Raw genomic sequence first — 14,369 nt, forward strand, 5'->3', positions numbered from 1 at the left:
AGAACACAGGAGGGCACAGAAATTATAAACTGAAGAGGGGAAGAAAAGGGGGCAAGGGGTGAGGGGTGAGACCCCGTGGGAGAAAAGCACCTCCCTGGTCCCACGCGTGCAACCGAGGCCGGTGGCGCCTGAGCCCAATGCCCTGGCGCGGCCAGCACGCTCGCCGGCGACACGGAGCAGGTCGGTGCACCTCAGCAAGCGCTTTCCGTAAAAACGGGGATGCAACTTCTCCTTCTCCTGCTTGGTTTGAGACTTCACCCCCTGAAAGCCACGAGAGGCCCAGATAGAAACCAACCTGTATGAAGACCTCCTGCAGCAAAGGAGGACTGGAAAATAGCAGTGGTGTAAGCGAAAACCAGTGCTGCACGGCAGCAGGTCTGGGCCCGGCAGCACCACCAGTGCCGCGATACCAGGGCGGCTTCATGGCAATGGCTTTGTCCTGAGCATCACGGCACCCGTTGCCCTGCCTGCGTCGGGGGTCCTCTCTCAGGTCACGTCCTTTGGTACCCCAGTTCAGGTACCCCCAGACTGAGCGCAGGTTGGTTTGCCCTGCACGCTTCAGCTATCCCTCCGCTCCTGCTCTCGGACACGGCCGACTTTCTCGGGCTCACCGCTGCTTCCCCAGCACGGCCGGCGCTCTCCACCTGCAGCACTGGCACCGGCGGAGCTCGGTCCCATCGCTGCAGAAATAACACGTGCAGCAGCGAGGGACAAGTCTCGGCAGGGAAAGCCTGGGCATGCAACACGGGGGATTACAACCAGAAGAAAAAAAACCTACAATCCGGAGAAAAAAAGATGCATGCTTCAAAAGAAGATAAAATCGGCGCCTCTTTGGAATAGCGATGGGCGAATTCAAACAAGTGTTAGCACTCCCCGCATCCTCTCCCCCAGCGTCTGGAGGGCTGAGCCCACCGCCGGCCACTGGGGCAGGGCCGGCGGCGAAGAACCACCTCTAGCGAAACAAAAAATGCGGGGAAATCTGCAGGCAGAAGGGTGAATTTACCTATGTTGTTACTAGGTTGTAAACCTGGGGCCAAGGGTGTCTGGAGTCTGTTTCGACAAGCAGGATTACAAGTCTGCGCCGGTCACATCCCCTCTGCGCACCTCGAAAAATCCCCCCTTGGTTTCCTCTAGCAATCCCGGCCCTCCTTGTTTGCGACGTTGAGGCGTGAACCAGCTACACATGACCTCACTAGAAAAACTCCCACTCCTTAAACTAGCGTTCATTGTTTACCTAATCCTGTTTCAAACCTTCCGGCTGCCGCGCCAGCGCACGCCGTATTCTCCTTGAGTTAAAGCGTAACGTGTCCAAACCGCTCCAGCGATGAGCAAGTCGGCTCCTGCTGACGGCGGTTTCGTGGGTCGGAGGAGCCGCTGCCGTCCTGAGTCACCGCCGCACCTGGCCGCAGCGAGAGGCGTCAGAGTCAGCCCGTGACACAGACGTAACACGTGGCCGTGCCTCGGCAGTTTAAATAAACTAGTGGTTTTGTGGGTTTTTTCCTGTTTTAAGTATTTAACAGCAAAGGGTGATAGGGAAGCCCGACTCAGAACAGTGTGGGCTTGGGCTTTTTATGTAGTGCTCATAGCATTTGGGAAAATTGTCTTCTGTGTACTAAATATCTGAATCATCCCCGGGAGAGAGCTACATCCACATTCAGATGCTACCATGTACTTGTCCTTAGCCACAGCCTGCAAGGAAGGCGGTGATTTAAATTATCAGGAAGAAGCTCACACTGCCGACTGTTCCTCTTCTCTCTCCAGGCTTTGGAAACTTCAGTGAAAACCAAAAGGAGTTTTTATCCTCTTAAGTTATTTCACCTCTTCAACTAATTAAACGTAGGATCAGTCCAAGGTTGGTCTGTGACCACCTGCTGTGGCGCGGGAGCGGAGCCGGGGGAGCTGAGCACCGCGCCGTGCTCATCCAGGCTTCTCCGCTTCCCAGAAACCGAGCAGGACTCACACACCAGGGTGTTTGGACGCTGGTATAAAGGTCAACATTTACCAGAAAGATCCCCTGCTGTCACGTTATCTGTCAGCCCACGCGAGGAGAAACTTTGCTGTGCAGAAATGCCAGCTAACTCGGGACGAGGGGATCCGGGTCGGGGGGAGACTGCGGACGACAGCAGCAGGGAGCTGCGGGGAGAGGGCTCGCACTGCCGAGGAACAGCCTGCGAACGGCTCCGGCGCCCAAAGCGTCGCCTGCCCGGAAAGCTCCCAAAGGGACGCTCCAACCTGCCTGTGCTGGGCTCCGGCACCAACACCCAAACGCACACCGAGCCACCGCCAGGTCAAAACCACGGCGGCAGAGCAAGGTAACAACACATGGGTGCTTACGAGACATCTTGGAAGAGCAAGTCACGCCGGTGGCACCGAGCTGGGGGGCTGGCGGCTGGCGCAGGGCATCACCCGCCTTCCCCAGACCCTCGGTCCTGGTTGTGCTGGCCAGGCTGGGGGAGCCTGGCAGTGCAGAGCTCATCTCACGCTGGGCGATCCCCAGTTATTTAACCATCCTCTCCTGCTCCAGCGAGCCGAGGTCTGCAGCCGCCACTGCAATCTCGCATGGCACACGGGTGACAGACACCCATCGTCTCCCCTCCAAGGAGGGGTTGGACGTGGTCGACCCACGCTCAGCGCGGGGAGGGCCACGGGGGCTCCGCGAGGCATCGCTTCTCGGGAGGACGGGAAGGAGCCGGGCGGCTCTGCTCGCCCTTGCACCACCTACCCGGGGGGGTGCTTGACCCCTCGGAGTCATGGCGGTGGGACCTACCCCCCTGCAAACCTCTGGGTGGGAGCAAGCCTACAAAAGCGGCTGCTGCATTTGCTTTACCTGACCGGACAAAGGATCTGTGCAGACTGACGTCCAGATGGGACAGAGCACTCGTGGTGTCAAATAAAAACCCCAAAACAAAACAAAAACACCCCAAAACACCCCACCTCTGCGCTGGCATCCAGCAGGAAAGATGTTTCCAGGGCTCTTCTCCAGGCCAGGGCAAGCCCAGCTGGGAGGACGCGTGCTGGGAGAAGCGGGGGATCACTGCCCAGTCTGCGTTTATCAGCCGCGGGGCTCTGGCATCGCTCGGCGAGTTGACGCGGGGAGATGAGCACAGGACGGAGCACGGCTGAACCACGGCCGCTCTGCTTTAACCTCTGCCAGCGCCTGGTCGGACCTGGGCTCCCGCTGAGCCCCCAGCCACGTCACAGCCACGTCAAGCCGCCGGTGAGCAGCCGCGGCTCAGCCGGGAGCCCAGGACCGGAGCTGGCTGCCTTCTGCCTCCCTGCGCAGCTGGTGGAAGCCTCCAGCCCGCAGCCCAGGTTTTGCCTTGCTGGTGAGAAGGGCAGCAAGCTCCAAGGACAACACGAGGTGTCCCGAGACCCCGAGCTCAGCCGCAGTGCCCACGGGCACTTCCACCTCAGGACGGAGGTCTTTTATCACGAAAAATACACAGAAAAGGTACCTCTTTGGAAAAATCACCCAACTAAACCAGTATCCAAGATAACGATTATCAGCTTCTTGCCAATAATACTCTCATTTTCCCTCCCTCCAACTCTCACGGTAAATAGGCGTTTCAAGAAGCCAGGATGGTGTGGACAAATGTCCTGGTTTCAGCTGGGATAGAGTTAGTGTTCTTCTTAGTAGCTGGTAGAGCGCTGTGTTTTGGATTTAGGATGAGAATAATGTTGATAACACACTGATGTTTTGGTTCTTGCTGAGCAGAGCTTACACCAGTCAAGGACTTTTCAGCTTCCCACGCTCTGCCAGGTGCACAAGGAGCTGGGAGGGGGCACAGCCGGGGGGGCTGACCCAGACTGGCCCCAGGGCTATCCCATACCATATGACATCATGCTCAGTATATAAGCTGGGGGAAGAAGGAGGAAGGGGGGGACATTGGGCATGATGGCGTTTGTCTTCCCGAGTCACCGTTACGCGTGATGGAGCCCTGCTTTCCTGGGGATGGCTGAAACCTGCCTGCCCATGGGAAGGAGGGAATGAATTCCTTGCTTTGCTTTGCTTGCGCGCGCGGCTTTTGCTTTACCCGTTAAACTGTCTTTATCTCAACCCGTGAGTTTTCTCACTTTTACTCTTCCGGTTCTCTCCCCCATCCCACCGGGGGGGAATGAGCGAGCGGCTGCGTGGGGCTTAGTTGCTGGCTGGGGTTAAACCACGACAACAAAGAAGGGGAGGCGGTTCCTACACTAACAACCCGCCATTCCTCTTCCCCTTTAGACCAAGGACACCGAATCCTTAGCGCTGAGTCAGGACTGACCGCAGTGCAGCAGGACGGGAAACCCTCGAGGAGCCACTCCAATGGAAAGCCTCCTCGCCTCCTGCCCTAGCTGCTCTTGGACCATGCCGTCAGCACTTCGCTGCTGCCAAGGGACTCGGAGCACGGCACGCTTGGGGACTGAGCTGAAGCCCATTGGAATAAAGCGGCTCAGTAGGGCAGAGATTAGATGTGGTGATAACTGAGCATTGGGAAGGGGAGTTATGGTCCCTCGTACACCCTCCTCTGTGGGATTTCTAGGCCAGGCTTGACAAAGCTGCTGGGGGATTGCCAGGATCAGTCCTGGCTCAGTGCAGAGGTGCAAGCGATGGGTCCCCTCTGCTGCTTTTCAGCCATTTGCTTCTCTGTCGCTGGCTGAACTGACCCGATGTCAGGATCACTGCACTGCTTCCTCCCCAGAGCCCAAAACCGGGGCGAGACAGTTGCAAGCCTGGGATCCCCAGTTGCAAGCCTGCAGAGCCAGGCAGGTGCCAGCAGACATCCAGGGACTGCGGAGCTCTGGAGCAGCGAAAAGGCAAGCGCTGCCCCAGGATCAGCCCCGTTCATCCAGCCCGCCGTGGAGGAACCACTTGTCCCTGCGGCAGGCAGAGCCGGGGATGTGTCTGTGGGCAGCACGGGGAGGTTAAAATCCCCTCTTGCACTCAGTTATGTCAGCCTTCCACGCACGAGGGAAGTGTGGGGGCACTTCCACATAGCACATGCTTCAGAGCGCTTCTAACAGCTGGGGAAAATATTCCTCTTTTGAACCACAAACTATTCCTGGCAACAACTCAGCTAAAAAAGAGCTATAAAAAAGCCAAACTCATTCAAGACAGAGGATGTAGGCTCTGTGTCATCATTGCTACAGGCTGGAAAATGCCTGAGAGGGTCACCCTTGTTGACTTCCCTAACTGACATCTGCAAGGCTTTAAAAAAACCCCACCTGCAGTCAGCACAAGTGCCCCAAGGCACGGCTCTTGGCTGACTAAGCACCGCTTCGCTCGCTGCAGCGTCCGCTCGGCCCTGGGGACAGACCTGGGGCTCAGGGGGACACGGTTGGGTTGACCCAAGGGTTGCGAGCTTCACCCTGGCCACACCGGCGGCAAATCCCAAGGCAGACGGGCTACCTCCCGCTCACGTGCAGCCTTGCCATGGCTCACGGAGGCCGGTTTCGGTGGGCTGCTGTGTCGTGTGGATGGCTGATGTTGTGTGATCATGGAGTGAAGCACGTGCAAAAAGCGGGCAAGGGTAAGCGGGGTCAGAAGATGATGGCCTGGGACTTGCAACACCACCTCTCTCCTCCAAATGAGACTAGGAAAGGACTCTGGTGACAGAGAATCATATAATAAAATAACTTCTTTGGTTTCTTTCCTTAGAAAACATCTCTCACACACGGCATAAAAACAGGTAGTTTAGAAACAAATTTAAAGCCAGTGACTTCAGGGGCATCCTACACTCAATGCGTGTCTCAGCAGTAAACTCCTTTCTCGAAACAAAGCATGACAAACAAAACGCAGGTGAATCCTCTGTGGGAAATACTGTTAAATAACTAAAAAAAACCAACAAAAGTAAACCCACAGAGTTTAAAACAAAGCCAGACAGCTGTCTAAAAAGGGGGAGACTGTTTCTTCCCAGAAAAAATGACCTTGGCTGCATGTTTCTCTTCCAGTAAAATACTGACCCTTGCTGAGTGCTGGAAAATCAGCGGCCAGCGCCCCGGGAGCGGCACCGGCCGCTGGTGCAGGGATGCTGCAGCTGACAGCGTCCCATCCTGGAGGCAGCGACGGAGCCGCACGCAGAGCGGGCCCCGGCACGCTCCAGCTCTGACCCGTCACTCGTCTCTACGCTGCATTTCAAGTTAGGTTTGGAAAGATTAATAAATTAATGAAGCTATAGAAGAAAAAACAAAACAAGACAAGACAAGACCCGCAAAGTTCAGTTCGTGTTCTCAGTTCAGGAGGAAGCGCTGGCGGACCTTCTCCTCGATGGAGTGCAGCTTGGCAGTTCGCAGCGCGTCCAGCAGCTCCTTGGTGACCTCGTAGTTCCCCTCTTTCAGGTGGGTGAGGAAAGCCCTGAACTTCTCCTGGATGGCCGCCCTGGTCCCCGGCGACTGCTTCCGAGGCGAGTGCTCCAGGATTTGCTGCAGGCGCTTCAGCTTTCTGATGGGGATGTTCTGGTACGCCACAAAGTCTATCATGGCTTGCTCACAGTCGTCGTCTCCTGGAGCTGGTGGGAGAAAAGCGCCTGGAGGTTAAAGGGAAGGTGACTGTGGGACACCAGGAGAGCAGGTCACAGCCCTGCCTCTCCGTGGGACATCTGCCCAGAGAGGTGGTTGATGCCCCATGCCTGGAAACATTCAAGGTCAGGTTGGATGGGGCTCTGAGCACCCTGATCTAGGTGAAGATGTATCAGGACCAGTGTGGCCAGCAGGACCAGGGCAGGGATCGTCCCCCTGCGCTGGGCACTGGTGAGGCCGCCCCTCGAATGCTGTGCTCAGCGCTGGGCCCCTCACCCCACGAAGGCCACGGAGGGGCTGGAGCGTGGCCAGAGCAGGGCAGCGAGGCTGGGGCAGGGGCTGGAGCACGAGGCTGGGGAGGAGCGGCTGGGGGAGCTGGGGGGGCTCAGCCTGGAGAAGAGGAGGCTGAGGGGAGCCCTCATCGCTCTCTGCAACTGCCTGAAAGGAGGCTGGAGCCGGGGGGTTTGGTCTCTTCTCCCCAGGAACAAGCGATGGGACGAGAGGGAACGGCCTCAAGCTGCGCCAGGGCAGGTTTGGGTTGGGTATTGGGAAAAACTTCTTCCCCAAAGGGCTGTCAGGCCCTGGCCCAGGCTGCCCAGGGCAGGGGCTGAGTCCCCATCCCTGGGGGGATTTAAAAGCCGGGGAGATGTGGTGCCTGGGGACGTAGGTTAGTGGTGGCCTTGGCAGCGCCGGGTTAGCGGTTGGACTCAATGATCTTAAAGGTCTTTTCCAACCCAAACAATTCTGTGATTCTATGTCCCTGCTCATTGCAGGGGGGGTTGGACTAAATGACCTTTAAAGGTCCCTTCCAACCCAAACCATTCGATGATTCTATGACACCGTCCTCACCTGGGCGCTGCTCTCCAGCCACAGCTCAGACCCGGGGTCCCAGCCCAGTGAGCCCTGCCGGGAAACCTGCTCTCACAACCCATCTTCCAGATTCGGGAGGGTATTTTAGCTCCCACGGCCAGGCACATCCACAAACACGAGCTGGGGAGCACCTGCCCAGCTCTGCCCACGCACGCAGGTGCCCGGGCGGAGCGCGAGTCCCTGCCCGAGGATGCAGCAGCATCTGGCTTGCAGTGGGCTCATCCTTTGCCTAAGCCAAGGGGAAGAGGGGGGGCAGCCGGCTGGCGCTGCCGGCAGGTCTGCAGCGGAACGGGCAGGTCAGAATAAGCATTTTGCAAGTGGAAAAAGTGAGGCTGGAAGGAAGAAGAAGGAAGAAAGCACCAAATACAGCACCATTAACTGGCCAGGGCCCGTCTCTGCCAGCTGACTGCCCTGGAAGGCTGGGCCCAGCCCTTGCTGCGGGCTGGATTTCCCAGCAGCAGCCCATCCTACAGTTAGAAAACAATGGGTAAATGTTCCTGTAATTTTGAAAAAAGCAAATATACCTTTTCCCTGCTCCTCCTGCCAGGGAGTAGGGGAAGAGGGAAACTCCAGAAAAACTGAAGTAATTGCAGTAAGTATTTACACACGTTATTTCTCCTGGAAGTTTCTGTTTTCCCACGCAGATTTTTACAGCTTGGGACAGGAGAAGCCCCAGGCGCCGCCCAGATGAGGACTTTTGCACAGCCCCGGTCCCGGCTGGTTAACGCACTGCAGGAGTGCGTCCAGCGTAAGGAATGGAATCACAAAGAATTTGCAAGAGATCAAGGCCAACTGCTTACTCAATCATCAAGCCCAGTTTTGTGCCATTATAAACTGGGAATGGTTTCCCTGGTTATAGCTCCCTTGCCCGGGCTCTGCCTCTCCTGCAGACTCGGGGTTTATGCTGAATTGCTCCTGCAGTCGCTGCAGCAGGGAGGAAGGCAGGTGCCCACGCGCCTCCCGAGTGAAATCATGACAACACGGAGTTAAAAATACCCTTCGGCTCCCATTGCTCACCGGCCTCCTCTCGCTCTATAAATAGCTGAAAAGCCGGGCTGGCCGCGGGTGCCGTTGCCTAACGCGCGTGCTGCTGACGCTGCTCTCACCTGACCGCCCCCCCTCCCCGGGACCGCGTCCCACTGACGACAGAGCTTTCCATCTCCTCTCTCCCGTCGTGCTCCTGGCAAGGAGCTCGTGGCGTGAGTCAGGTTTGGTAAGGAGAAATGCCGCGTTGGCTGTGGCAGGAGAGGAGGGAAAGGCAAGAGCTCCTCTCGCGCGCTGCTGGGGGCAACGGCCTCCTTGCTGCGTCGCTGCAGAGGAGAAGCTCTTATTGAAGCTCAAGCTGCTTCTTGGTGGAAGAAATTAATTTTTTACAGTGAGAAGAGTCAATCACTGGGACGACCTCCCCAGAGTCCCCATTGCTGGAGGTTTTCAGGCCGTGGCTGGACAATCTCATCCAGGCTCCCTTTCCCATTAAAGGTTGGACCGATGAACTTTTAAAGTCCCTTCCAGCCCGGGCTGTTCTATGGCTTTATGATTGGGTTTGGTTTTTTGGACATCCAAGGGTGCAGGTTCACTGGCACCCAGATCAGTCACACTGAGTTTGTCTCCCGTGTATCTTGGCTGGATGCTCAGGATAGAGCGGGTGGTTCGAAACGGCTGCCTGCCTCACCTCAACTGACATCAAGCCCTTGAGATGGTTTTCAGTCCCTTTCTCATCCCCTAACTCGCTGGGGCATGTGTTGCAAAGCCCCCCGGAGCCAGCCCATCGCTCTCCCTCGCTCCTTTGCCCTGCGCTTTTGCCAAGAAACACTGGACCAGATGATCCTTGAGGTCCCTTCCAACCTGGTATTCTATGACCCGTGCCCACTGGCAGCTCCTGCCCAACCTTCAGCCTCCACTGAGGCTCAGCGCTACGTTTGCGCTGTCACGGTGACACAGTTGACACCACGTCTCCACTTTTTCACCTAACAGGTCAAAATCCACCCTACGCTCAGCACCGCCATACCTTGGACTCTGCTCCGTTCAACCTGCACGAGACAAGGCGGCAGCCGCAATAAAGGCTTCTGGGAAAAGAGGCTGAGAGGCCGGGAGCAGCGAGCGCAGGAGGCGCGCCGGGAGCCGAGCTGCGTGGCTCAGCCCTTTACGCCTGTCTGTTTACGTGACCGCCAGCCATCAGTTATCGCTGCGAGCTACAGCCCGACGGCTGCCAAAACCGTCCTCGTGTCCCAGCATCCCCAGTTATCCCAGTCCCCGGTAAGAACTGGCAGGTTTAACTGCCAGCTCTTTGTTCTCACTGAGCAAGGAGCCTGCATGGGCTTTGGCTGAGCAGTGGCCCTGCACCCTGCCCTTGCCCGACAGGACCGAGCCTGGAGGAAAAGGCAGGCAGACAGACTGTATTTTATCCATAATTATTATTAATTACGGATCGCTCCATGCTTTTACAACCTATTGCACCTCATTTTGCATCTACATAGGAAAAAGTTGCCTGAAAGTTTGCTCTCGCCCTGGCAGCACCGTGGTCCCGGCATCCCCCCTCCTCTGCCCGCAGAGCCGCGGCTCACCTGGTCCCTGCGTGCTGTTGCTTCTCCCCAGTCTGCAGGAGGTGCAGAGGGTGTCGTGGTACTGGTTGCCCTGCACGTTGGTCACCTTCCCCTGCTTCTCGCAGTCCTGGTGCGGCTGGCACGGCTTGGTGCTGGAGCTGGAGGAAGAGAAGAAGCCGCGGGGGCAGGCGCGGCACTGGGTGTTCTCGAAGGGGGTACCTGCACACGGGGAGGCAAGGGGACCGTCAGCCCGGGGCGCGGAGCTGGCGAGGATGCCGGGGCAGGAGCTGGGGACGATGCCGGCAGAGCAAAGCGTGCCAGACACCATTCGAGCATGAGGGTGATGCGTTGGAAACGATCACTGCCTGCAGCTCCCCTGGGAAGCACCCACTTGTAGGGCAAACAGCAACACTTTCCCCAGTCGCTTCCCAAGCCAAAAGCGTTCAACACGGGCTGACAAATTGTCACCGGCCTCCAGACAGGAGAGGCGATCTCGGCTGCTACTGAAAAGGGCCACCTCCTGGGTAGGAGACAGCGGCTGGGACGACGGCTAAGCTGAGCGCCGAACCAGCCCTTTGATTCCCAGCGGAGGCAGGAGGCTCCCGGCCAGGTGAAAGTAAAAGTTGCTGAGAAGGTGAAAGCTCCGCTCGCTCTGCAGCGCCGCAGTTTCCCACCCAGGCGCTGGGCCAGCCCGGGCGGTGCCACGTGAGCGAGATTGCAGCGGGCTGTCGTGCACGTTCCCTGGGACAAGAGGGAACGGCCCCGATGGCAGCAAATTTCACACCCCTTTTCAGCTCCTCTTCGTATATCCAATTAAGAACAAGGTTTCTACCTTGCTACAACCCACTTCAGGCCATTGCTTTGGCTTTACCAGAAGCCCGAGCCAGCTCAGCTGATGACCCCAACGCCTGAGCCACTATTTGCAAACGGGAAACCCACACGAAGCCCACGTCCCCAGAGGAACCGCACGGGGATCAAAGCGCCCGTCCGACCCGAAAGCCAGCGCGGTCCGCCCGCAGCCCTGCAGCCGCCGCTCCGCAGTCCCAGGGTCCACATCGTCCCCGTCCAGACACAAGCGCTCACAGCCCCAGGGCTCTGCCCAGCCACGCGGGATGCTCGGTCCTTGCTCTGGGGTCCAGGTCTCTGCGCTGGGGTGCCATCAGTCCCCACACAAGGAGCCATTTGTAAATAAATAATAATAACAACAACAAATTTGCTTCTCCTCAAATGCCCCAGCTTGCTCACATGGCTCCTCAGTCCTACGGCCAACCCTCCAGCCAAATTTGATCTTTAATTTCAAAGCGCTTCCCCATGCTGCCTGCAGACCTGGTTCACCTTTTGCTGCGCTACTGCATTTTCTAACAGTCACCTCCTATAGGAAAATTAAACCCCGAGCCTCAACCATAAGCATGAGCTGAAGACGACAGGTATTTCTGCTCTGGCCTGGGAGCCTGGAGCTCTTCTGTGCCGTGCATGGAAGGACTTCAAAAGCCTCCACACTTCAAAGCGTGAAGCAAGATAATACTGTTTTTGCTGATGCTGCCCACACTTTTATTATACCCAGCTGTGGTTTCCAGACAGAGCCCGGTCCTCCCTGATTCAGGGAAGAGCGAGAGGGGAAATCCGCTCGCAGGCAACTTGTATTTTTAGAAAGTATGTGCAGATACGAATGGGGGCAGCTACGGGCCCAGGCAAATTTGTGCTGGGGAAACAATGGAAAAATAAACCCCCTAAAACCTCTCGGGGCTTACATCTCGCCAGGGGACGGAGTCCAGGACTCGTGAACGTCCCCCAGACGTGAATCGAAACAAGGCTGATTTTTTGGTTTTGGAACCTGTCCATGTATCCATTTCATCTTTTGAATACAGCCTCTCCAAATTGCTCAATAAAAACCGCAAAACCCAGCCCCAGAGCTACACACATTCACCAGCCCTGCCCTTGCATCACTAGCAGCCCTTTGCAGTCCAAATAATTAGCGTTTCCCAGTCCCTGGCTACCTGCCTGCATGGAGAAGGGAGCTGACGGAGGGGCAGGAGCCGCTCGGACCTTTCGCTTGCCGAGAGCCCTGGCAGGGCGAGCGGCTGCGCCGGGGCCGGCTGAGTCACGGCCCGGCTCTGCCTGCTGCGGCAGGCGAAGCGGGCGACCGGGATCGCCACCTCCCATCTGAGCGTGGTGCCGGGGCATTTCAAAGGCTTTCAAAGCAAAAGTAGGGAGGGAAAAAAACGGCAAACAAATCACTCCTTGGAAAAGAGGCCTGGAGCAGTTTCACACGCCAGCAAGGACAGCACTGCGCTGGGAAGCAAAAAGGGAGTCAAGTCAGGCTATGGGCAATCAGCAGAGATTTTTAGCTCCAGCAGAGATTTCGGGATGCCAAACGCCTCGCAAGCACGCCCACCGCTGCCGCGGCCGCCTGGCCAGGGTACTTACCCAGTTTCTCTACGCCGGAGCCCGGCGGACACTCGGAGTGCCTGACGCAGAACTCCATCTCCGAGTAGTAGCCCTCCTGGCACTGACAGACGCGGTTGTGGGTGGAGTTGCACTGCTGCACCTCCACCTGCTTCTCCTCGCAGATGACGTTACAGTAGCGGCACTTCTCCAGGTAGTTCCAGTACTGCGTGTAGTGCAAATCCGGGCAGGGTTTGCACACTGTCTGTCTGTCCCTGGTGCAGTGCTGTGCCACGAAGGTCCCCGGCGGGCACTGCTGGCAGGTGAGCTTCTCGTTCGTGACAGCATCTTTCCATTGGTAAGTGGGCTGGGCGTCGGAGCCGAGCTCGGCCAGGAAAAGGAGGAGAGGGGCAAACATCCACTACAGCAAAGAGAGCACCGAGAGCCCTTAGCTCATCCTCTGGCAGAGGCAGCAAACGCGGCTGCTGCGTTACAGGATTCGTTACTGTTGTGGACGCAAGGAATTATTCGCCCACCTCCTGCTCTCCCCAGCAGCAAAGCCACGGTGGCAGCGGGGACCAGGCGCTGCCCCCCCCGTGCCTCCCCGTCGCCCTCCGCTTGCCATCCCAGGGGACAAAGCATCCTTCCCAAACGATGCTTCCCAAGCCCATTTTGCGGTGCCTTCACAACCCCCTTCCCTCCTTCAGCACTAAAAGCAGCTCCGGCGCATCCTCCCCCTCTTTTCACCCCCGCCAGTCCCCCGCTATTTGGGGTGAGACCTTCGCAGTTCAAGAAGCAGAAGAGAACGCTTCCAAACGAGCAAATAAAAGAGCCCTCCGTAGCAAGGCTAAACTTTTTTGGAAAGCCAGATATTCAGTATAGGACCGGAAAATCCCAGCGTTTTGTTCATCCTCCCTTTCCTTTTCAAAGCACGCGTGCCCGAGCGTAAGAGCAGACGGTACGTTACCTTGGATGGATGCCTTAAACTCGGCACGTGGCAGGGGAGCATAGCACCGCCGGCTGCCGAGCGCCGTGACCAGAAACCTGGGGAGACAGAGCGGGTTCCTCAGAGGCTGGCGCCGGCCGGGGACAGCGGCTGGGTTGCAGCTCCTCTCTGCAGCAGCAGCACCGATCCAGCCCTCCAGCTTTAAAGCAGAAAGAGAGAAGGGCAAGGATTGTTAGGAAAGGCGGTTTTCTCCTCTGCTTTTCAAGCAGCCCTTCCTACGCCGGGGCGTAGGGGCAGCCCAGGGGCAGAAGCGGAGTCGCAGGGCGGCGGGCAACCGTCCCACCGGTGGAAGACCGCGACCGACGGCGCTCCTGACGCACCCATCGCCCCGACAGGCGTAAGCGCTCGCAGGAGGAAAACCACCCGCGGGACCCACGGCAGCGGCGAGGAGGGAAGAGAAGGGGGCGAGGTGGCGAGCGCCAGCCGAGGCCTCCATCCATCCCCATCCCACCCCGGGCCACCCCCGGCCCGGCGGCCCTCCCTCCCGCCCCGTCCCCCGGGAGCGGCTCCTCCCCGGGAGCGGCTCCGCTCCCCGCCCCGCATCCCCGGCCCTCACCGCGCCGCGCCGCGCCGCTCCCCTCGCCGGGCAGCACCTTTATAGCCCCGGCCCCTGGGAAAGACCCCTCTTGCGCAAGCGGCCGGCGGCCCCGCGGCCCGCCCGGCCCCCTCACCCCCGCCCGGGCCCCGCCGCGGCGGGCAGCGGCCCCGCTCCCGGCCCCGCAGCCCGGCTGCTGCTCGGCTCCCGGTTCTGCTCTTGCCCATCAGAACCAGAGCTCCCAGGGCGATGGGCGCCTCGACCTGCGAGGAGGCGGGAGGATTTGTGCGGCCGCAGGTTTTACAGGGGGATGGGGATTCTTTTTTTGTTTGGTTTTTTTTTTTTTTTTTTTGGCTGGAGAGAGGCAGGGAAAGTCCCCCGCGAGCGCTCTGTTCCCTGGCTGTAAATGCTAAACGACTTCCCAGTAACAGCGTCCGTCTCTCGCTGTCGGGGCCACAGTTTGCCCCCAAAGCCAGCCCCGAGGTGCCGTCGCCCGCTGGGGCCGTAAGCAGGGAAAGCGGGGCTGTTCCAG

At 58.3% G+C, this 14,369-nt stretch overlaps 2 protein-coding genes across 4 annotated transcripts; one reads left to right on the forward strand and one right to left on the reverse strand.

Annotated features, from left to right (window-relative positions):
- Positions 1–1,324: 1,324 nt before the first annotated feature.
- Positions 1,325–5,079, forward strand: LOC148056568 (uncharacterized). Its single transcript, XM_087750323.1, has 3 exons — positions 1,325–1,361; positions 1,905–3,451; positions 4,226–5,079. Exons 1-2 carry the CDS (start codon positions 1,325–1,327, stop codon positions 2,855–2,857), a joined length of 990 nt encoding a protein of 329 aa, XP_087606449.1. The 3' UTR covers positions 2,858–3,451; positions 4,226–5,079.
- A 506-nt stretch (positions 5,080–5,585) lies between these two features.
- TNFRSF6B (TNF receptor superfamily member 6b) lies at positions 5,586–13,811 on the reverse strand. 3 transcript variants are annotated; one of them, XM_087750278.1, is made up of 5 exons: positions 13,623–13,754; positions 13,264–13,441; positions 12,339–12,717; positions 9,933–10,130; positions 5,586–6,488 (listed from the first exon to the last, which is right to left on the reverse strand). In XM_087750278.1, exons 2-5 carry the CDS (start codon positions 13,303–13,305, stop codon positions 6,211–6,213), a joined length of 897 nt encoding a protein of 298 aa, XP_087606404.1. In that variant the 5' UTR covers positions 13,306–13,441; positions 13,623–13,754; the 3' UTR covers positions 5,586–6,210. The 3 variants fall into 3 exon arrangements, with proteins under 3 accessions (XP_087606404.1, XP_009471701.1, XP_087606405.1); XM_009473426.2 differs by having other exon boundaries at positions 13,264–13,768; XM_087750279.1 differs by lacking the exon at positions 5,586–6,488 and adding an exon at positions 8,355–8,678 and having other exon boundaries at positions 13,264–13,811.
- Between the last annotated feature and the right edge of the window lie 558 nt (positions 13,812–14,369).

This window comes from Nipponia nippon, unplaced genomic scaffold (genome assembly GCF_047370975.1).
Source record: "Nipponia nippon isolate SJK-2023a ecotype South Korea unplaced genomic scaffold, ASM4737097v1 scaffold_13, whole genome shotgun sequence".
Taxonomy (NCBI): Eukaryota; Metazoa; Chordata; class Aves; order Pelecaniformes; family Threskiornithidae; genus Nipponia; species Nipponia nippon.

Bases quoted from the DNA above. Each gene is read 5' to 3' on its own strand.
- LOC148056568 (XM_087750323.1), top strand. From the start codon at position 1,325: ATGAGCAAGTCGGCTCCTGCTGACGGCGGTTTCGTGG. The intron at 1,362-1,904 runs GTCGGAGGAGCC...GGGGGAGCTGAG, and splicing joins TGCTGACGGCGGTTTCGTGG to CACCGCGCCGTGCTCATCCA.
- TNFRSF6B (XM_009473426.2), bottom strand. From the start codon at position 13,305: ATGCTCCCCTGCCACGTGCCGAGTTTAAGGCATCCATCCAAG. The intron at 12,718-13,263 runs GTAACGTACCGT...TCTTTGCTGTAG, and splicing joins GTTTAAGGCATCCATCCAAG to TGGATGTTTGCCCCTCTCCT. The intron at 6,489-9,932 runs GTGAGCCGCGGC...TTCTCCCACCAG, and splicing joins CAACAGCACGCAGGGACCAG to CTCCAGGAGACGACGACTGT.